General features: G+C 43.4%; 1 protein-coding gene across 1 annotated transcript; it reads left to right on the top strand.

The window, feature by feature from the left end:
* HEXB (hexosaminidase subunit beta) lies at positions 1 to 23,555 on the top strand. Its single transcript, XM_075932266.2, has 14 exons — positions 1 to 541; positions 1,508 to 1,659; positions 3,717 to 3,782; positions 5,743 to 5,789; positions 6,111 to 6,221; positions 10,341 to 10,442; positions 12,537 to 12,666; positions 13,703 to 13,883; positions 15,483 to 15,569; positions 16,761 to 16,833; positions 18,216 to 18,390; positions 19,074 to 19,164; positions 20,435 to 20,539; positions 23,289 to 23,555. The coding sequence occupies exons 1-14, from the start codon at positions 267 to 269 to the stop codon at positions 23,350 to 23,352; spliced, it is 1,659 nt and encodes a 552-aa protein (XP_075788381.2). The 5' UTR covers positions 1 to 266; the 3' UTR covers positions 23,353 to 23,555.
* The last annotated feature ends 385 nt before the right edge of the window (positions 23,556 to 23,940 follow it).

Below are 23,940 nucleotides of genomic sequence, written 5' to 3' on the forward strand. Positions count from 1 at the left end.
AATTATTAACACAACCCCACCAGAGGCAGCAGCCCAGCGCGCTGACCCGACACGTGGCGGGCGTCCCGGTCGAGGCAACGCGCGGCGCCTGAGAGTTTGGGGGAAGGAGGAATCGGCCCTTGTAACAGCATCACGGGGAAGCCGCGCCCGCGCCAGCCCCATAGGCAGGGAGCCCGGCTCCGCCTCGCTGCCTCGTGACGGGTCGGAGGCGGGGCCCGGGGATCGATTGAGCCCGCCCGCGCTCATCGCAAAGGCAGCACCGAGCCATGGAGCCCGCCTGCCTGTTCCTGGCGCTTCTGTGCGCCCCCGCCGCGCTGGCCGCCTCCAGCCTGCACCAGCGCCCCCCGCTGCCCGAGCCCCTGCTGCAGGAGGAGCCGCTGGAGCTGGGCGAGTCCCCCTCCGGCTCCCTCTGGCCTCTACCCCGCTCGCTCAGCATCCTGCCTCGCCAGCTCCAGCTGGCCCCCCGCCGCTTCCAGCTGGTGCACGGCCCGGGCTCCACGGCGGGGCCCGGCTGCGCCCTCCTGCAGGACGCCTTCCGCAGGTGAGGGGCGCGGCCGGCACTTGCCATCCGGGCGGGGTCGGCGGAGCCGGGGGCTTGTTCCGTAGCCCGCCCGGCCCCGCTCAGCTGAGGGTGGGGCGCTCTCTGTGCGGGGTTGAAAAGCAGAGCGCGACTTCCCCTTTCTCCTAGGCGCAACCGCATCGGAGGGGAGAGGCAGCTGGACTTTGAGCCTCTGCGGACGGGCTCCTGATTGGTTTTATAACTAGCTGCTCATTGGTGGGTGGCCCTGGTTCCTAGGGTTGTTAGCAGGTACACGACTATTCAGTAATCCCCACAGGTGAGCCTGGCAGCCTGTGAGCTCTGGCCCCAGGAGCCCGTCTCATCCCAAGTTGCTGCCTCTGTCAGGGACAGCAGCAGGAGAGGGGAGCTGAAAGTCAGACTGTGAGGGGAGGCAGTTTAAAAAGAGAGGCAGCAGTGTGAGGTGGCAGCATCCCTTGTCCCAGGGGTGGTGGCCTGAGCTCCCTACAGACAGAGACTGCTGTGCGGCAACAGCCCCTGTCCATAGGGAGCTCAGACCCCCACGGATAGGCGCTGCTGCAGAGCAGTCTCTGTCTGCAGGGAGCCTGGGCCTACTCCCACCCCCACACCCAGCACCTGCTCCTGCCTGCCTGCCTCTCCCCGACCTCTGTAGGGAGGAGCAGGCAGGTGTGCAAAGCCAGCTCCCACCTGCCTTCTTGATCCTCCTACTGCTGTGTCTGTATCAGAGGCAGCAAAAGGGGGGAAGCAGATTGAGTGCTACTGCTTTCCCCCACCTTGCTGCTTCTGATACTGAGGGGGAAGCCTGGGCTTATGGATTAATCATGTAGTTGTCTACATGTTGACATCCCTAGTGATTCCCTGAACAGAATTTCCCTAGCTCCATTGCACAGAATGTGGGGACCAAGGGTGGGGTAGAGAGCCCACTACTCACTTCAAAGCTTCCTTTTTTGGTTTTGCTTCTTTGTGCAGATATTATGATTACATCTTTGGTTATTCCCAATGGCAAAATCGGGGTCAAAGGCCGCTTCATGCTGGAACAGAGTTATTGCAGCTTCAAGTCATAATTAGCTCCAAAGATTCTGAGTGTGACAATTATCCCAACATCACGTCTAATGAGGCCTGTGAGTATCTGACAGGATATGAACTATGGATAGCAGGGGAGGGAAGGAAAAAGTCCATTACAATCATACATTCCAGCTTTCTAGAGATCTGCTTTTTCCTTCCACAGCTGTAAGTTTAAGTTCCACTCAATTTCCTCACTGGCACTTGTTTTCCAAGCACACATATCATTGGAATGTAACAGTCAGCAACTTATCTAAAGGTGGATTACAAATGATACTGAGTAACAATAGGTTCACTTAAGGAATAAAAAGATCTTGCGAACCTCACGGTTGCAGCAGCTTGACACTGATTGCTGCTTTATAGCCTGATGAGTTTTTATCTTGTCTTAGAAGATAAATTGGTCAGTCACTTCTTCAGTTTACATTCCAGATAAACAGGTTAAATGGTGGAAGTCTTACACTTTGTCTAAGCTTTTCCATGCTTGAGGCAGCGCATAGGATACAGCACTGCATCGCAGTGAAAGGCAGGCTGTATCTGTGGTCACTGCGAAAGCTTCAGCTGTCAGAACTTTTCCCCACTGCCAGACCCTTTTAGCACTTCTGCAGTGTTTCCTGATGGCAGGGTGAAACTCAGACAGCATGGAAGTAATAGGATGCTACCACAGCATAGATACAGGAAACAATCATAGAATCCTAGAATACTAGGACTGGAAGGGACCTCGAGAGGTCATCGAGTCCAGTCCCCTGCCCCCATGGCAGGACCGAATACTGTTTAGACCATCCCTGATAGACATTTATCTAACCTACTCTTAAATATCTCCAGAGATGGGGATTCCACAACCTCCCTGGGCAATTTAGTCCAGTGTTTAACCACCCTGACAATTAGGAACTTTTTCCTAATGTCCAACCTAAACCTCCCTTGCTGCAGTTTAAGCCCATTGCTTTGGTCCATAAAGCACCATGTATGGTATACACCCTAGGACTCAGGAAAGCAGAGTGCTATATGCACCTAAGCCGTAACTCATGGGCTGCCCTGCTATTTATACCTTTACCAGTGGGGTGTTCATTGTAAAGGCTGCTTAAGTGTGGACATTCCACTTATGATAGTGTTAGATCCTGTAGTAACTAATAGGGACGTTAAATATCGGTTAATGAAATGTCCATTAACCTATAAGAATTCATGAGGTCAATCAACTATTCTGTAGTCCACTCCCAAGGAGGCCCCTGCCACTCAGCGCTGCTGCCTCTGTACCAGCTTCCCTTGCAGACCGGCTGCCTGTAGCCCTGCGCTGCTGACTCTGACACAGAGGCAGCAGTGTAGGGTGGCAGCAGCCTCTGTCCAGGGGAAGGAGTCAGAGTTCCCAGCCTCGATGAGAGCTGGAACAGAGCCAGGCTACTTGCCCACCTGGCTCCTAATTCTCTTGAAATGCAGAGCTGTAGCAGGGATCAGTCCCAGACCTGGCACAAGCTGGGCGTGAGCTGGGCTGCTGGCCAGCCTGCCAAAAAAATGTACTTGCGGGGGTGAGAAATGCATGTAGTCTGTAGCATTAACCAATAAGCATTTGCTCATCAGTTAATTGACAACACTTACATCCTAATAACTGACATTTCAATATTTTTCAAGACTTAAATGTTCAAATTCTGAAAGATAGGGTAGGGGGGGAGATGAATTTCATCCTCTTACAGACCTGCTTCCTCCCTGAAATCAGTACACACGCAGATGAGGTAACCTCTTAGCATAAATACTGTGGTATTTAAATCTCAAGAAATATAGGAAGTATTTACTGAAATAATTTTCTTCTTTCCATATTGCACCTCTACTTGCTTTCCTTCCATTGGGTGTAATTAGCCCTTTTCAGTAACAAAAGGAATTTTCGTTGCTAATAAATATACTGGTGCATGTGCAAAATGACCTATGTGAATATAAAGTAACAGATCACCATCACTGTTAAAAACAACGGAAGTCAGAGTTAAAAGTTGTTGTAGATAAATGTTAGGATTTGTAGAGTCCCATTCTAGCGCTATATTAAAGTCATTATTGTCTCTTATTTAATGTAATGAATCTCTATTTCATCTTGTTAAGACAATAACTTGTATTTTGTCAATTTCCATCAAAGATCAGTTAAGTGTAACAGAACCCATGGCAGTACTGAAGGCAGAAAAGGTCTGGGGTGCATTAAGAGGTAAGTTGATGTTGATATGCTATCTAAGGGTTTCAGTACCATAGAGGGAAGTATTCCTGGTTGCACAATTAAATCAAATTCTTGGCGAGAAAACCGTAAAACTACTAATGTATACTCTGAATTATCTAGTAAGTGAATGTCGTCAAAACACCTATCAACATTATCATTCTGTTTAAAGTTCTGTTCTTCTATATCTTGTAGAAGAAGGATGTTGTCCAAATCCTTCTTAGACTTGATGTGAAGTTGAGTGTTCACACTAGGGATGTTAAATTTTAGTTTAATCAACTAATCGACTAGTCCAGTGGTCTCCAATGCGGTGCCCGCGGGCACCATGGCACCCGCTGGGGCATTTGTGTGTGCCCTCCGGTCACACGGCGCATGGGCAGTCCTGCCCGCGGGCACACAGCGCATGGGCGGCCCCGCCCCCGGGCGTGCAGCAGCCCCAAAAGGTTGGGGACCATTGGACTAGTCAATGGATTTTACATTGACTTGTCGATAAGCGGGGAAACTGCAACCGGGTTAGCTCCTGGCCTGGGAGCTGACCGCTCTGCAGCTCTGCCTTTTAAATGTATACAGAGCCTGTCAGCTTTTAATACATTTAAAAGGCTGGTGTGCATCAGGAGGGGACCCAGCATGAGCTGGGATAACTGATTTCCAGCTCACGTAGGGTCCTGCCCCCATTGCGCACCAGCCTTTTACATTTATTAAGAGCCAGCAGGAAATCAGCTTGCTTGTGCCCAGTCCCTGCTACCCCCTGCCTCCCCTGCAAAGATGGTGCTGGGGGGAACTGGCTTTTAAACTGGTTATTAGAGGCAGCGGAAGGGGGGGAAGGAAATGACTAGTCAACTATCCGATAAGATTTTGCTTATTGGATAGTCAACTAGTCGCTTTCATCCCTATTTCACACTGAATCTGGAATTTCCCCCATTCTGCAACTCTTTCTATTCAAATATGAGCAATTGGACTTGTCAGTATCTTGGAACTTCTTGGCTGCAAATCACAAGCTTAGTGAGCTCTTGTATGCCTGTGGGTTTCCAATCCTTTAGAACAGGGGTGTCCAAACTTTTTTCAAAGAGGGCCAGATTTGATGAAGTGAACATGCGTGAGGGCCGACCATTTTGCCTGACATTCTTTGAACCATTAAAATTAAATGCAAATTAACTATTTTATGCAAAGTTTATTGCAAACGGCATACTTTTCATTTCGTCACATGGATGACCAATCTAAACAGGTGTTAAATCACTCTGCCTTTCATATCTGAAGGCCAGATGAAAAAAAAAAATCCAGGAAGCTGAAATATATGTCAGGAACATTGTAAAGTACATTACATATTATTGGTAATAAAGATTGTCTGTCAACTTTTAAGTTCAAAAAATATGAACAGGAACATAACACCAAATATACATGTTGTGTCCAAATATATTTATAACTGATTTAGACCAACTGACTTTAACTGAGATTTTACAATGTATTCATCTCAATACATATGGATTCGTTGGGGGCCATAAAAGATAGATATTGCCAAATTACCTGGGGGGCCGTATTAAACCGGAACACGGGCCGGACTTTGGACATGCCTGCTTTAGAAGATTAATTACATGCAGTGGCACAGTCTTAGTGCAATTCAACTTAGCTCATGATACCATCTACATGTTTTGTTAGTCTTTAAGATACTACTAGTCTATTTGTTGTTTTAAGTTTTTCCAAGTTAATACACTTAGAATAGTGGATACAAGTTAACCTCTTCAGGATTAAAAGTTTCCTTTTCCCATTTAACTAAAGTTGGGACTTGGAGGGAATAGAGATGCAGTGTATGGTGGAGAGGAGAATATATTTCAAAAGACAGCTAAAAAAACATGTTTCAGGCATCTAAGCTTCTAATGGTCTCATCTTTGACTGTTTTAGTGACATAAGTATTTAGATTGAGGTTTGTGGAGAACGTTCTCTTTGATTTTTCTAGGTTTGGAAACCTTCAGCCAGTTGGTCTATGAAGATGATTACGGGAGTGTGAGTATAGCTATTAAATAAAACCAAATTCTTGGTAGCAATAGAATCACATGCTGCTATTATTAAGGGACAGCACTACAGAACTTCTAGACTAGAGGCAACACAAATGCTCCTCTCCATGATGTCTTATTTTCCTAAATGGTCCTCTGAAGCTAGTTAATGTAGACTTCTCTCTTGATGTTTGGTTAACTTAAAGCTTCATAGGTGTTTTTTATTTGAGCTATATTTCTGTATACTGCACTATAGCTGAACTTAATAGTAAACTTATATGACAATTATAAATTAACATTTTTTTAATTCTTCAAATCCTGTTTGTAATAGTTCCTTATCAATGAATCAGAAATCACTGACTACCCAAGATTTGCCCACAGAGGAATCTTACTTGATACATCAAGACACTTTCTACCCCTCAAAAGTATTCTTACAAACCTGGTAAGTTGGCGTTTTGTAGTAACTGGTGGGTTTTCCTCAAATGTCTGCTGATCTTGTTCTACACCTTAGCTCAACAAACTTCACTAAATTTGTCACTGTAAAGCTATACATTTATAAAATAAGCTTAAGTGGCTATTTGTTAGGAAAGCAATTAGTGCTAGACACCAAGAGACATTTGACAAACACTTATTTCTATTGCTAGGCAACTTAGAATTGCCTAGAAGCCTCTAAAACTACCCTGGTCTAATTTCCTCTGTGTACACATATAGCTTGGTTTACTTTGTAAATTTTAATCTGAAAAGAAACTGATGCAATGCATAGACTGATGGAAAAGCTTTAAATTTAGAGCAGAGGGATTAATATCACCTTGTTCAAATACATTTTATAACTTATTTAAATAAGTGGCTACACTAAAGGTCCAGAAAACTGAAATGGGTGGGGGAGTGTAATTTGTTCAGTATCTACATGCATACAAATGTAAAGGCACTGTCAAAAAACTCTTTTTAAAAAAATGAGTAGCAAATATTCTCATGTAATAGTGTCAAGTTGAATTCTCAATAGTAAATGGGATAATGCATGGCCTTTAACTGTTTAATGGAGTGGGCAAGAGAGACCTTATTGAATTAATATTTTTTTATATTAGGACTTCACTTAAGGGCTACGGGAATAGAGCTATTGGAAGGTTAGTGTGGTTTAGTGGCCTGAATAAGAGAATGTGGAACAGGAAAATGTGGGTTCTGTAATATACTGATTTAGTGTGAGACTCCAAACAAATCACACTTTCTTATTCCACTTCACCAAACTGAAAGGGGAGACACTTTGTAGTATCCCACTTTGTAAAGCACTCCTGAGATTTTAGTGTATTTCTTGCTCTGCTGCTCCTAACTAGGTTGTTTTCCTTATCGTCATACAGAGAAGATACCTGCTGTGGTTAGACACTCCAGAAGTCTTAACCTGAGGTACCCCCCCCTATTTTGAGTTGATTGATAGCCCTTCTTCCTGTTGATTTGGAAGTGACCTCCGCATCTACATCATGATCCTCAAGAGAGGAAATTGGCCAGGAGTGGAGGCAGGGGTTGGGGAGAAGGAGAAAAATGAAACACTTAAATATTTTTAAAAGTATCTGAAGTGGTTCACAAATAAAATAGAATTAAGGGGTAGAACCAAGTTGTCTCCATTATTTAGAAACAGCAATGAAGTCACAAGTAGTTTTCCTTTTGATTGTACTGTAACCCACTTCAATGTAATTGTTTTAACCTATTCAACAAGAGTTATTATTAAAGTTCATCTTCATCTAGTAATATTCTGGATTCTTTCGTAGCTCTTAATCTGATTTGCCAGTACATCTTCATAGTATTCAGAGAGCCATAGAGGCACATCATTACAGTTCATGGTTTTTGAACTCCTAAAAGGTTTCTCTTTCATCAAACTATGTGTTCTAACTGTGAGCTTTACAACTAAGGAATGATGTAGATGTTCTTGACAACCTAGTCTTTCAGGATAGGGTTGTGTGGGTCTCTCTCTCTCCAGCCCATTAAATAGAGGCTGCGTAGTTCAGACTTAGATGTGTGTAAATTGCAGCATGCATTAGTGTGCTGCACTGTAACTAGAGCTTTGCATGGATAGAAAATTTCTGCCTGCAAAAATGATCTGCTGATATCCATGGATATAAAGTGGATATCTACAAATTTCTAGGGTTCAGATACAAATTTTGTAACTGCATCCATATCTGCAAAAATGAGCTGTAGACATCCACATCCATGGATGTAGATATCTGCAGGTACTTGTGGATTTGCAGGACTTTAACTATAACGCCACTGGATGGATGCTGTGGGCATAAACTAGGTGGCTCATTTGCATATTTTTATTTGCACTTGCAGTGTCCACCAGTGGAGTTATACTATAACATTTTAATGCATGCTACACTTCATGCATCCTCTATCCAAATGGTGGAGCCATGTAAACAGACTTGATTATAAGGCTTTTTGCATTCTTACCTAATTTGAAGTTGAGCCCACCCTTGAGGGTAATGCATTTAAAGGAATAGCAATAATGTTAGATTTATCTCAAAGATTTCAGATTCACTTCAAACAGATCACTGTTTTAGTGGAAAGGAACATAATTTTTCCAATAACTATATTATAGCACATGCAGCTTTGGGCTTTATGGTCCCTTTCTTTCCCTCCACACTCCTGCACTGTGGTTTAATGGAAGAGGAAATACGTACCTGTGATTGTGTAGAGAAGCCTTTGAATGTGAGAATATATAACTTCCTTACATGTCTACTACCTCTTTTTTTTCCTGCTGTTTTAATGCTGAATTGTGTGCTTAGTTCTGGAGCACAGATGGAGTAAATTTGAGAACAGGGGACAACCCTAGTGCATGTAGATATAGGTCAGGTAGTATGTTGACTCAGTGTGTGTTTGACCTCTAAAATGCTTGTTTTTAGAGTTCAGTTGGAGCCCAGAAAACCAAGTGTTTGCCCAGTGAGTAATTTATAGACTCACTGCACAGTCACAGCATTTCTAATCAAAATGACATTTGTTGCTCTTCTCTAAAAGGGCTGACATCTTAACACTAAGAAAATTAAACAAATGTAAGTTGATTCTTAAGACTTGCATTATTTTTAAAGCTCATCCACATATTCCTTGTTTTCCTCATTTTTTCCTAAATGTATTCCGTTTCAATGGCTCTGCTATCGACTAACCTTCTTGCTCTTTAACACTTCCCTCATAACTAGGGATGTAAGCGACTAATTGACTATCCGATAAGCAAAAGTTTATCGGATAGTGGACACATTAGTCGACTAGTTGCTTCTCCTCTCCCTCCCTCGCCCTTGCTGCCTCTATCACAGAAAGGCAGCAGCCCAGGAGGAGGAGAGGGTGCTGGAGGGAGCAGGCTTAAAAGCCAGTTCCCCCGAGCTCCAGCTCCGTGGGAGGGGGCACAGGTGCAGTGGCAGCCAACTTTGAATATGCAAGAGCCCCCACTGGGGACATTTGTACATTTCAAAGCAGAAGGGCCTGCGTGGAGCCCAGGGTCAGCGGTGGACTCCCCACTTTGAATGTACAAGAGCCCCAGTGGGGACTCTTGTATAGTTAATCGAAATTTGACATCCCTACTCAACTTCCTATCTAAACATGTTTGAAGTCCATACTTGCCTTCCAACAGTGAATTACAGGCAATTACCAATTCAGTTAAAATATTTGCTCTATCATGGATACCACAATTTTGAGGGACTACAAATGGTGTAGGTCTTGGCTTAAGAGAGAACCTGAAAAAGAGATGGTAATTTTTTTTTAATCCTAAATCCCATATATCAGTTTCTAAGTAATACAACTCTCTGTGTGGGCTTGTAATAATGTGGGAAATCTCAATTGTATCCAGTTTCCAGAACACCAGTATTGCTGCCTACATAACTGTGAACATAAGGGGGGAAAACCAACCCTGATGAGGAAACAGTTAATTAAAATGCAGCTGCACACAAAATAGAAATGTGTAAACTATAGAATTCCTTGGCACACTGCTTGCATCCAAACCCATGGTATAGGGGGACGGTGGAGGGAGCGGAGAGTGGTGGTGACAGTGCTAGCTGACTAGCATTACATGAAAAATTAGCAGGATTAGGTGTGAAATTCATACTCTTCAGTTTCTTATTTTGGAAGTTACTTTCCTATGAGTCAGTCAACTAGAATCAGAGTGACTCTCTGCAATGGATGACTACATAGGAAAAAACAAGAAATACACCTAGAAGCATATACAAAATGCATTTAGGATCAGGAGCGGCCCTAGACTAGCTGCCAGCAACTGGCACCCTAGGCGAACCATGCAATTGGCGCCCCCACCTCCAAACCCCTCAACGATATTATGCCACCCTTTCACACCCCATTGCGCCCTATTTATCTTGGTGCCCTAGGCAACCGCCTAGTTTGACTATATGGATGGGCCACCCCTATTTAGGATTTAAGAATGTATGTAGCAGGGGAGGAGACAAGGATACTTTGCAATGCTCCATAAGACAGTGCAGAATATTGCAGCTGAAACTACAGCAGGACCAGTAGTAGCACCCTTCAAACAGTGAAGTGCTTAACTAAAATGTTGATCTTGCGTTGTTCATTACAGGATGCCATGGCTTTTAACAAGTTTAATGTTCTCCACTGGCACATAGTAGATGACCATTCATTCCCTTACCAGAGCACCACTTTCCCTGAGTTGAGTGGCAAGGTGAGTCAAATGCAGGAATGGAATGTTTTTTTTTTTTTTTTTTTGGCATAAAATCCACTACAAGAAAATATTTAGGCGTCTGTCACAGGATTGCCATTTCAGATGGGGGAGCAGCTTCAATTGTTATTTTGGAGGCTACTGTGACACTTATGCTATGGTTTGGAGTTTTCTTTGTTCAAACAACGTAGAAAATAGCTGACAGGAACATTAATTCCTATATATAGGAAAGTACAGTAAACCCATTCACTCTAATACTGACATGTTCTGAAAACTTCTCATGTCACTTAACACTGGTTAGATTTAAAATGTTAAAGTATTTTAATCTTAAATATAGCAATTGAAACAACTACAGAAAAGTCGAGATGTCTTTCATTTAGGTGGCTTACTTTTTGATGTTCACCAAGTTTGGAATAGATTGTTTAACTTCTGGAAACTTTAGTATGACCATATTTCCCTATGCCAAGTACGGGACACCTGATAAAATTGCTGGGATGTAAGCAAATTCAAATGCAGTACAAACATTCAAAATAACATTAAGTTGACTGAGCACCCATTAAAGACAATACTGCATTATTATGACTAATAGGTAAAAAAATATACTTGCAATTAAGTGGTTACTGCTCTTTAGAAGTGCCTGCCTTGTCCTCATCTTGCTGTTCAGGAGGCTGGGTGTAGGGGAGTGGGTCTCTAGGAGGGCCTCGTTGTGTGTGTACTGGGCTGGGAGGTGACGGGAAATAAATGTGTGTTGGGGGGGGGGTCTAGGCAATCGAGGTTCTAGGTATCTGCGGTGGGGCTGTGGGCAGGGGTGATACACAGGGTGCTGTGTGTCTGGCAGGGCTCCAGCAGGCTCTAGCTATAGGGGGGATGTTAAGTCAAGGAGCTGCGGAGCATGGCACAACCCTGCCTTCAGGAGAAAGGGGCATACTGGCAGCATAGGTCTGGTCAGGCCACTGTATATATGCCTGAGAACTGCGAGTTTGTAAATAGTCCCCTGGGCAGAGCAGGGCTGCCCCTGCCATCTATGCCCCTTTGCTCTTGTGACTGGCATCCCAATGCCCTCCTCCATTACCTCCTGAGGGCCCACAAAAGTTTTTGGCTCAGGGCCTACAGAAGGTTAATCTGGCCCTGATTCTGCCCATGGCCTGTGGAGGCTTCTCCCCCAAGGGGAGCTCCAGGAATGCAGGATTAAGCCCTGCTGCTCTCATCTTGAGCCCCACCACTCATGGCTTGATAGGGTTTCAGCAGAAGTGCATCCGGGAATGAGGGCTACTGACCCATGGCAGGCGATGCCACAGAACAGGGCTGCAGGGGGATGAGAATGGGATCTACAGCCAGCAGCAGGGGCTGCCTGGGAACAGGGCTACTGGGGAGATGGAGGGGATGCAGGGGGTGGGAATAAGTAGGAATAAGATCCTCCGGAAAAGGGCGCTTTTTCCGGAGGATCGGGGCCAGTGTAGACGCTCTTTTCCGGCTTTTCTAAAAGCTGGAAAAAAGCGGCGGACATTTTTATTTAAATGCCGCGGATTTCCCTATTGCGATTTCAAAAATTACCATGCCCCTTCTGGAAAAGGGGCCAATGTAGACGAGCCCCACTATAAAATAGACATAGTGGTTCCAGATCAGGCAGCAGAAAGAAACAGACAACCAGAGACATAGTAACTTTAAACTGACTCCACCTCCCAACTCAAATCAGCATTTTCCATTAATATTTCAGAACCAGTAGTGCAGGTATGACCAGATGGGTTTGGAGAGATGTCTAGTGAAACAATTATTTTGTACTTTAAGCCCATGACTCTTTGAACAAGGCAGTTGGTGAATCAGACTTTTTTTGTAACTGGAAGCCAGTGACTGATTTCATTTATTAAGCAAGATCTAGATCAGAGTAAATCTCTAAGTGTAGACCATTCATTCTTGCAGAATAAAAATGCAGTTTTCGCTGGGCTGCCAGAGCTACTAGACCATACTTATCCCTGAATGTAATTGCACATTATTTGTGACTTTGTCAGGAAAGGGATTACAAAATTTCAGTAAAAGTTTTTTGCATGTTCCTTGTATATTATATAAACATTCTTTTTAAATGTGAACATTTCACAGGGATCTTATTTTTATAATCACGTCTACACTCCAACTGATGTCCGTCTGGTGATTGAGTATGCTCGGTTAAGAGGCATTAGGGTTATCCCAGAGTTTGATACCCCGGGACATACACAATCTTGGGGCAAAGGTAAGATTAAGCAATAGACTATGCATCTTTCACATGTTTATTTGCTCAACCTCACCAGAGAGGGAAGTGTGTGAGGTGAAATGTCTTATTTGATAAGGTGGTTGTGTGGGGTTTTGTTTGTTAAATAGATCCGTCGCTATGTGTTTATATTCAAGAAGGCAAAATCCAAGAAAAGGTGCCTTCCAACTGGTATGGATAGCGGTGAAGTTTCTTATGGAGTGTTTCATTGTGCCAGAAGAGCAAAGTTGTCAACCCCAATCTTTGTTCTGCATCTTTAAACTGTCTTTTAGGTATCTTGGGCCCAGGCCATGGAGCACTTTGAAGATAAGGACTGAGCCCCTGAACTCTATTAGAAATTCAATGGGAAGCCAGTATAGAAAGCAGAAGTCAGGTGTGAAGTGCACAGAGTACCCTATGTTAAGGAGCTGTCCTGCAACATGTTGTACTAGATGAAATTGAGAGCCAATGGTTTCGTGCCCAGGTAGAGCCTAGCATTGGAGGATTGCATGTTACTTTGCAGAGTGGATTGAATGAAGTCTGTTCTCCCTTCTTCAATGTAAGGAATCAGGCTCCATTTTCAGATGAGGAAATGAGACATGCAGACTCAGTGACTTGATCTAAGTCTCACTGAAAGCTGGTAGCAAAGCTGGGATTAGGACCGAACTCCAGTTTCCCAATAGTGGGCTTTGGCTCCCCGACTGTCCTTCATTTCTTTTCCACCATCCATTCTTTCCAACAGCCTGACATGTTTCTTGTTAGAACCTGCACATGCCTCCTCACAAGTACCCAGGAGCAAAGCTTTGGTGGGAAGCACTAGTATTTGAAGTGATTGCTGTAGGTATCAAGTTTCAGAGGGGTAAGATTGTTAGTCTCTATCTGCAAAAACAATGAGGAATCCTGCGGACTCCGTGCAATTGACAAAGTGGTTTTTACCCCTGAAAGCTTATGCCCAGATAAATCTGTTAGTCTTTAAGGTGCCACAGAACTACTTGCTGCTGCTGCTGCTACAGATCCTCTTAATTGCTTCTTTTATTAGGTCAGAAAGACCTTCTCACACCATGTTACAATGGAGAACACCGGAGTGGTTCTTATGGTCCTGTTAACCCCATTTTGAATACAACTTATCATTTTATGACGGATCTCTTCCAAGAAATTAGCCAAGTATTTCCTGATACCTACGTCCACTTGGGAGGAGATGAAGTGGACTTCTCTTGTTGGTATGATGTGACAGTTCAAAGCATAAAGGGATGGGGCATCTAAAATCTGTCTAAAGTCAGCAATTATGGCATTTCGTTCATTGATACATACAGAAAGTAATTCAGCTTTTCCCTGTTTGATGTAACAGGGTCACATGACTTTAGGTTTCTCCCAGTCATAGCTGCTATTACAACATGCATTATAGGGAGAAGTGTTTGCAAATTCCAGGCAGTGAAAGAATTAGAGCGGGCCATTTTTGAATGTCTTACTCAAAATAACAAAGTAATATTAAAATAGAAAGATCCCTTTAAAATTCATATGGCAAAAGGAAGCTACAGTCTTGCAGAGAAATGTTATTTCATATACCACTTCTAATTTTTGGATTAGAGGAATTAAGACATTGAATACTGAAAAGCAGCCTCTTAATTAAAAAAAACAAAAAAAAACCCTTGCCTTTCTTGCATCTGCCCAACTGGGGTAAAAGGACAATAGTACAGATAGCTGCATGCTGTTAGTTTGCACCAGTTAAGTTACTTTAAAGGTAGTGAGCACTGAATATTTCAGAAAGCCCATTTGCAATTAGGAAGAGTAACTATTGATACAGTAATTGGGTTCTGAAAGATGCCTTGCAGGAATGGTTCCAGTGAACCTATGTTGAAATCAGTCTCTGAAATGTTTCTGTTTTGACAAGTTGACAAATTCTGACACGTTCCACTGAAATTTTTTTCAACCAGCTTTACTAAATTTTTCCTAGAATTGGGAAAATGTTAGTTATCCATCACGGTACTATAGGTTGGTTTCTCTTTGGTCTGGCACCCTCAGGACCTGACTGGTCCCAAACAACTGGTCACACCTCCCCTCCCCAATGCCAGTCCCAGCAGCTGCTGTGGTTGCTGAGTCCTTGGCCTCACTACTAGGGCTTCCGAGTTCGTGGCTCCAGCTCTGTTACCGGGGCTGCCACATCCTCACTCCCATTACTAGGGCTGCTGCAGTCCCAGCTGCATTACCAGGACTCCTGCCCTGGTCCCAGCCCCAGCCTCTTTGGGCTCTGAGCTGCCAGCTCTCTTGCCACTGGGGCTCCCAGCCGGGATTCCCTGGTCCAGGAACATCTGTGGTCCTGCCAGACAACAGATGTTGCCAGAGCAAAGAGTCCTGGTTTTGGGAGGTCCGACCTGTAGTAATTTAACATTTCATACATACAATACAGCTGTATTTTAAAATATCAACACTGTCACGTTAGGCCTGATCTAGAAAGGATTTAAATTTCTGCCTGCTGCCCTACCCTGTTCTTCAAGATATTCTGCTAGGTAGGCTGCCATAGAAGGGGACCCCCAGGCTTCAGAATGGCCTGCCAACTGAAGTGCTCCAGTGCTGGGAACACATTCCTTTTTCTGATTTGGAACAAAACTTAAAAGTTCAAATTTTGAATTACCAAAAATTTCTGTGAAAGGAAATTGCTTTTCTCTGCCTAGCCTTATACTCTAGTTTGTAACATTTAAGCTCATGTCATGCTCCTACAAAGGGATAGCAGTAGCAGCAACACATAGCTAGCTGTCTAACTGGGTTTGGGAATCTTAGTAAGGGATCAGGGTAACACTTCTAATATTTCCCCTCTTAAGGAAATCTAACCCTGATGTGACAGAGTTTATGAAACAGCAAGGATTTGGCACTGACTATGCTAAACTGGAATCTTACTATATTGAGAAGTAAGTTGTGTTTTTCACTTTCACCAGCATATTTAATAAAACTTATTTTTTCCTAAGGATGTAAGGAACTAGTCAACTATCCAATAAGCAAAAGCTTGTGGGATAGTCAACTAGTCCCTTGACTAGCCGCTTCTGCCCCCCCCCCCCCTTGCTACATGTATCAGAGGCAGTAATGTGTGCTTGGGGTGAGGGCGGGGGGAGAGGAAGGGGTACTGGGAGGAGCCAGCTTAAAGCCAGTTCCCCCCAGTTCCAGCTCCAGAGGTGCAGTAGTGGCCTTCCACCTTTGACGTGTACAAGAGTCTCTCCTGGGACTCTTGTACGTTTCAAAGCAGAAGTCCCACCTGGAGCATGGAGCCAGCAGAAGACACTTGAACATTTCAAAGGCAGAATGCTGGGGCACTTCTGCCTTTGAAAGGTAGCAACAGCTGGGCAGGCTCTTGCTAAATTTCAAAGCGGAATTGACCTTATTGACTAATCAAGTAGTCGATGGACATTCCATCAACTATTCAATTAGCTGATTGATCTAATTTTAACATCCCTAATTTTTTCTTCCCAGACCTGTCCCCCTCCTCAAATTCTGTCAGCCCTAAAAAACACCTAGTTTATTAGTAAGTGTGCATGATGGCATGGAGAGGGGTTGAATTACAAGACCACACATTTTTCCTCTTCAGATACAGAGCATGAGACTTACAACTTTTTGGTGCAGTGCAGATTTAACATTCAGATGCTTGGGTGCTAGTGATAAGCATGCTCTAAATATATATCCATGTGTGTCTTGTCATTTAAATGTCTTCGGTTTGAGTTGACTGTGGTAATTTAATATTTTGATAGAAGTAACCAGATTTAACCTTTGTATCCCTTAACATTTTTGAGCTAACTTATACCCTGCATTTTTTTTCTAACTAAAAACCACACCCCTTTGTAGTTGTGAATCTCTGGCTAGAGTCACTGGTTTGTGTTAATCCTTCCCTTTCAGAAGATTCTTAAAGCTTGTGTCTTTTGTGTAAGGCAGATGGGTGAAGGACAAGAAATACAAAGATCAGGCTTTGTTGTAGGCCTTACGCAACACTATGCATTGGGCTGAGAGCCTATTGCTGCATAAATATCACACAAGTGTAGTATTTTTGCATTAAAATTAGGTGATCTAAGAACTACCATTTTTAACTATAATCCTATGTTTTAAAATTCTAGAATCTTGGGTATTGTTTCCTCTGTTAACAAAGGATACATAGTCTGGCAGGAGGTGTTTGATAAAGGTGTGAAGGTAAGATCTGACAAAATAGACAAATCACTTAAACACAATACTGCAAAATGCCTTTAATTTAGTCTCTGATACCAATGGAACTGTATTGATGCTGAAACTTTACAGAATTGGAGCCTAGCTTGACTCAGATTTTAAGGTCAAAAGGGACTACAGATGTTAAATTTTGATTAATCAGCTTATTGCATAACTACTTGATTAGTTGATGGGGGGGGGGGAAGCACAGTGGGGAACTCAGCGCAAGAGGGGACTGCTTCAGTCCCCACTTGCACCAGGTTCCCTGCTATACCTCTGCCTCCACGGTGCAAGGGGGCAACGGGAGATGATGATCTGATACCCCCCAAATCCTTCCCCCTCCCCTGCTTGCTGCCTCTGATAGTGGCAGCAGGAGGAAGGGGAGGAAATGCAAGTAGTCAAGTCGACTACCCAATAAGCCTAGGCTTATCAGGTAGTCAACTATTCTATTACATCCCTAAAAGAGACCATCATGATCATCTAGTCTGATCCTCTTGCTCATTGCAGACCACAGAACCTCCCACATCTGTCACAGACCTCTAACCTCTGGTTGTGCCAATGAAGTCCTCAAATTATGATGTAAATACTTCAAGTTAAAGAATCCACCATTAATGCACGTGGGCGAGGCCCTTCAGACAGACATCAGGAAAAGAATTCTCTGTAGTAACCCAGCGCACTCCCCGTCTAGTGCCCCATCACCAGCCACTGGAGAGATCTGCAGCTGCTAGCAGCAGATCAGCTACGTGCCATTATAGGCAGTGCCATCAGACTCCTCCATAAACTTATAAAGCTCAGTCTTGAAGCCAGTTAAGATTGTTTGCCCCTAGTGCTGCCCACAGTAAGATTGCTAGAACAGGAATTTTACCAAGCTTCTTTCTACAGCACTTGATTTGAAACTGATAGTCATAAGGACATTAGAACTTCTAGATAGGTGTGGGAATGTGCAGCGATTATTCACTTGTATAATAAGTGTATGATTATTCACTTGTATTCACTTGTTATTGCTCTGTGATCAATAACTTTGCACTCTAACTGCATTGGAATAGCACTAATATCTCAAGTCCCTTATTTCATTCATTTATTTAATTCAGAGCAACATTAAGGCATTTACTTTCAAATATATGTTTGACTTCATCTTGTTACAATCTCCTTTTAAAACAATCACATTGATACACTAAAAACTTAACTTTAAAGAATGCTCTCATTTCTTTAGAGGAAAACAAGGAATGGAAATCTGACATCTTTGAAATGTTGGTCCTACTAAAACAAACCACTCCTTTGTTTGAAACTAGACTCAGGCATTCAGTGACAGATTGCAAAATCATATATAGCCATTTACTTATGTTAGTGTGTTTTCTTATTTTTTCTAGATAAAATCTGACACAATAGTTGAAGTGTGGATTGGAAATTTGTATACTACAGAACTAAGCAATGTAACGAGAGCTGGGTTCACCACAATCCTGGCAGCCCCCTGGTACCTAGACTATATTAGTTATGGACAGGATTGGAAGAAATACTACAACGTACAGCCACTAAACTTCAGTGGTGTGTTAAGCTGCTTTTAAATTATTTATTTCAACTTTTCTGTGGCTTTTCTGTATACATGAACATTTTTCCCTTGGCTATACAGGGTATGTCTACATAGCATTTTGGAGCCTGCTGGAGCAAACCTGCCAGCCTGGGCCAGTAGCCTTAGGCAACAGGGGCTGACGCTGCCACGCTAAAAACTGCTGTAACAGACAGCATTCTGACAGTGTGGCTCAGTCTGGAATTTGGGTCCTGATGCCTGGGGAAGAAGGGGTGTCCAGGTGGCTCTTTTTCTGGGAGACTAATACACTGTAAAAAGGTGCAGCTATTTGCAATACCTGCTTAAGACATCCCCAACTAATACATTTTAACAGCAACTGCTTTTCATAGTTGATGCAATCTTCAGATCCATACACCTAACTTCCTATTTGCCATCAAATGCCTACTGGTACTTGAATGCTCTACATGTTCTGAAGCCATATTGAATCACTTAAGACACAAGACTTCATTTAGTTAATGCTAAGCTTGCAAGCCCACCTCAGACTGATATATTTCTAAAGGCTGGGACATGCATGATAGCTGAATGTAGATTTTTCCAAAAAAAAAAAAAATCTATCAGAGGTGAAGTTTATAGCCGTTGCCTGTTACCTGCAGTTGGAGTAATAGTTAATTTCCATGCTGTTTTTGTGCTTTGAACACAGGATCTGAAAAGCAAAAAAAGCTGGTGATAGGTGGAGAAGCCTGCCTTTGGGGAGAATTTGTGGATGCAACTAACCTGACACCAAGATTATGGTATGGGACTATTTGATCATTTTCATTTAAAGGTTGGCTGCTCTTTGCTCTGGATGCTGAAGGAGGCAGGCTTTGTGCGCTGCCCTGCCTCCCAGCAAAATCTCTCGGCTCCCATTGGCCAGATTCTGGCCAATAAGAGCTGAAAAATTTTGCTAGAGGAGCAGTGTGTGAAGTCTCCCCGCACCCTGCTAAGAGCAGAACCACATGGAGCAGCCTGTAACTGCAGCTCAGGTTCCTGCAGCACTGTTGGCTGGGAGCCACATAGGTAAGCACCTCCCAGAAAGAACCTGCCTCTGGCACCCCACCCTTTCTTTCCCCTTCAACTACTTGTCTCAGGTCACCATCCAAACTCTGTACCCCTTTCCCACAGATCACAACTCCCTCCCAGGCCCTGAACCCCCTCCTGTATCCATACCCCCCTTCCCTGACCCTGCACCCCATTCCCCTGCCTCAGATCACCACCCAAACCCTCTGCACCCCCTTCTCAGGTCACAACTCTCTCCTACACCGTGTACCCCTTCCTAGAACACCTCCCCAGACCAGAATCCTCTTGTGCGCCCGTATCCTCACCTGGACCCTAACCCTCAAGCTCCTGCCCCAGATGACAATCCCCTCCTGCACCCAAGCTCCCTTCTGCACCCAACCTCCTTCCCAGACCCCTCATCCCTCCACAGAAATGCAACCCTTGACCACTTGCCAAAGTCTTGGGAGTGGCCCCCCCATTAAAAACTATTGCCCACCCCGCATTAATCCCTGGGGATGGATTAGCTGAGATGTACAGATGATCTAGGCTGCAGAGGTGGTGAAAGTCCTCAAGTCCCTGTCAGTCTGACCTGGGAGAAAAATCCCTTCTTGATTCAGATGGGTCAGTTAGTTTGACCAGGAGTGTGTGGGCAGGACTCACTAGCCAGGCATTAAAGAAGATTCTCTGTACCACTTCAGAGCAATCTCATGCTATCAGGTATTCCCATCTTCAATTTTGGCCAATTCCGTGATACTTGAGAAGGCCAAAAAAATCCAACCTACCTTTAGCCAATTGTGCATTTGAGGTAGAATTGCATACCTGAGGAGATCAGAATAACAGCTCAAACATGAGGTTTGATTAATCAGTGTCAGTGAAGAGCTGCAAGCATTAGGCATATGTTGAAGGCACTGCAGCATTTTGTACAGCTGTTTGGTTGCTAACACAGGTCAGCAGTAAAAATGTTTCCTGTGGGCTTAAGCCCCATTATTAAATTTGTTCTGTTCTGGATTTAATGTCTTTGTACAGGCCTCGAGCAAGTGCTGTCGGGGAGAGGCTCTGGAGCAGTGAAAATGTGACTAACATAGGGGATGCTTATAACAGACTAGTGAAGCATCGTTGTCGCATGGTCAGGTAAGATAACAGGGTCACTCTCCGTTCCATGATTTATTAGAAATACTGAATAGTGGTTTGAAATTGTGATTCTACGTTGCTCACTTGGAAACAGTTCACTGTTTATAATGCATTTATCTTGCTGTCTTCAATTCTAAAATTTGGATAGAACAGTTACTTTTCCAATAAATGTAGCTCACTCTAGTTTGTAGTACCGCTGCATAGTCACACTTGTCAAATGGTCTGAGTTTCAGGAGCTTTCTAAAAAAAGCTGCCTATAGGCTGTTCAAACACTCCTTCATGTTCAGCCAAGGTCACATACATGGAGGCCACGGGTCTAAGGAGAAATGTTCCTGCTTGGAGAGTTCTTATTAACAATGTGCAGAAACTTTTCTTCCGGGAAAAAAATGCTCTAGTTTGTATTACATCCACAATAGACCTGCTGAAAGAGGATCAGCAGCTGCCTTATCCACACATCTAGGAACTGAAATAAAATGCATGTTCTTTCCAGGTATTTTTAAACCTTTCTATGGTGCTGACTGTAGGGAGTCTTTCTATTCAGACTCTTACTTACATATCCAGGAATGGATAAATACAGCCTATCCCCAAGTTACGAACGAGTTACAGATGAAACACTTGGCCATAACTCGATCCGTTCGTAACTCTGACCCCATTGAGTTACACGCGACTGCGCTGTTCGTAAGCGCGGGTCACGTTCGTAATTCGGGGACCGCCTTTACGACCGCTCCATGGGAGCTTTTGAGTGTAAGTGCGGACGGTTGTAACTCGACCGTTCGCAACTCTGGGAGCGGCTGTAGCTATTATCTGCTGCTTATGATTTGCGGCTATCACAGCTAGTATTTTAGCCGATGCTCTGCAGCAGTTTTATAAATGTCAAGTTCAGAAGTGACCTGTCGCCACCACAAGCTGGTCTGACTGCTGAGAGGATTCCAGTTTTTTAAAAGGTAAAGTGCCCCAAAGTAGTCTGAGAGGATGGGGACAACAAAAGCAAACAGTTAGCAACTGGAACTGGAAACCAAACAGTAACTTACACTAGCTTACCCCAAACCAATTTTAAAATGCTTAGCTTTTAGTAAACTGAGTAACTCTGTAAGCCATTCTGCCTATGCTACTGATCTAAGGTGCCTCCTGTTAATAAGGACTCCCAACTTTGCTCTGAGCCAGGTCTTGGGAGAGTCTAAAGTCATGGGATGAGGAAGAATTAAACTTCATAGCCACAATGGAATATCTCCCTACAGTCAGCATCGTGTGGCCATAGATTGACCATTTTTCTTTGCTAGGCAGGCCAAAGAAAAACTCCCAAAAGACAATGACTGCGAGCCTATTTCCCCTGCTCCAGTAAGGATGTATGGACTGAAGCTTCCCTTCTGTTGTTACGGAGACAGCTTTGCTAATGCACCACTGCAATGCTGGGTGGGAGAAACTGAATCTTTCCAGGCCCAGAGCATAGGTCCTAAACTTATAACTAGTCTCAGAAAGGAACTGAGGTGGCCAGAACTTCCCTCATTTTAAGCCTGTGCTGAATGTTGCTGTCAGACTTTTATAGACCAGACAGTGCCTTCTACAGGTAGAATCATGCAGAAGTTACTCAAAACTACTTCCTTATGTAAATGATCTAAATAACTTTCAACTCTATTACAAAGGGCTATCTTGGAATAGTGAAATCCTGGAGGGAGGAGGGACATGGCATTTCTCAGTAGTAAAGTTACCATTGTAAAAACTTTTAACCAAGGATTTAAGGTCTTAGCTATTCCTGTAGTTTGGGGTGGTTACATCAGTGTCTGAATCTTCAGTGGAAAGATACATACAACCTCAGTGACTGCTGGTACAGTGGTGATAAAAGGCAATGGCTATTGTTCAGTGACAGCTGTAACTCCCTATGCAGGAAAACAGAAGCCTAGCTGCAAGTGCAGGTCTGTAGGGTTGGTAGCTAAACCCCAGCTCCCTAGAACCATGCCTTATCTAGAATCCCTCATTGCAGACTCCATTAAACCTGCTGTAAGAGGTGTGCAATATTAACTACCTCTTCCTTTCACTGTAGCTTTGACGTTTTGTTTAGATGGAAACATTAAATATTGCACTGTTGATCATTTTAGCAACAATGATGAATATTACCACTCTCCCCCCCCCCCCTCAAACTTTCTTCAACCCATACTGCACATCTTATTTGCACAACATTCATCACCACAGCTTCTATATAAAACATTGTTGGGCAGTTAAAGATCTACTACACCATCAAGTGTGGTTTTAAAGCCTTAGTATTTCCTACACTGCTACCCCAAAAATAGAATAAAATAAAAGACCAAAGACAAATTTAGTGAGAATGGAGTGAACTTGATACTTCAATGCTATACTGCACTATAAACAGACCCCCCCCAAAAAGTAATTAAAGCTGAATATAAAGGCAAAATGTAGTCTGTTTTTATGCTTCTCCTGTATGCTGCTTGTTTTCAAATGGCAAGAAGGCTGTGCTGATGCTCCTCCATACAGTTGGAGCACCTTGTACTTAAGATTTATAATATGCCAGTGTCTCAGATTAGACCACACACAGTAGCATACTTCATAAGCCAACTGTGCCATTTAAAGCTCTGGTTAGGGCCATCTTTTCATCCCCTCAAAGTCATTTTACTTTGCCTGCTCAGGCTTAATTTGCTCCATAAACAAAGCTAGTACTTTCATACCTTATCATTTGCACTAATTCCTTACTTGCCTTATACCATACACATTTATATATTTTATTTTTTTACAGACGTGGAATAGCAGCTGAACCCCTGTATGTCGGATACTGTGATCATGAAATTAGAGAACTGTAATCACTGAAGCAAGATTTCACTAAATTATGTGAAGTTCCTTTGTAGGAAGTGAATCTGCACGTTCAGCACCTGAGATTTGCACTGAAAAAATAGATCCTGAAAAGCTGGAAGTTAGTTATGTATGTTTCTGGCAGAAGTCAGATGTTTTAAAGTTACAGAAATTGATATTAATACAATAATAAATCACAATAGGTGTACAAAGAGTCAAGGACTCGTCTGCTGAAGCTTCTGTATACAGATAGTCCCCAACTTACGAACGAGCTATGTACCAAACACTTGGTCGTAACTCAATCTGTTCGTAAGTCGGACCCCATTCATTTAAATGTGACTGCGCTGTTCATAAGCACGGATCGCGTTCGTAACTCAGGGACTGGCTGTAACGCGCTTAATGGGCGGTGTAGTTATGATGCACCAAGCAGGTTTTATTCTTATTGAATATGCATAATTCAAAATAGCAGCTACTAGCACCCAATCTAGATATCACTATTCATAAAGCTGTCAACAGGAATTCTTCACTATCCATTCTGTCAACAGGAATTCATTCTATAAGCCTTGAGCATGACAATCCTAACAAGGTGACTAGAAGAC

This window comes from Pelodiscus sinensis, chromosome 6 (assembly GCF_052426305.1).
Source record: "Pelodiscus sinensis isolate ZL-2025 chromosome 6, ASM5242630v1, whole genome shotgun sequence".
In the NCBI taxonomy this organism is placed as follows: Eukaryota; Metazoa; Chordata; order Testudines; family Trionychidae; genus Pelodiscus; species Pelodiscus sinensis.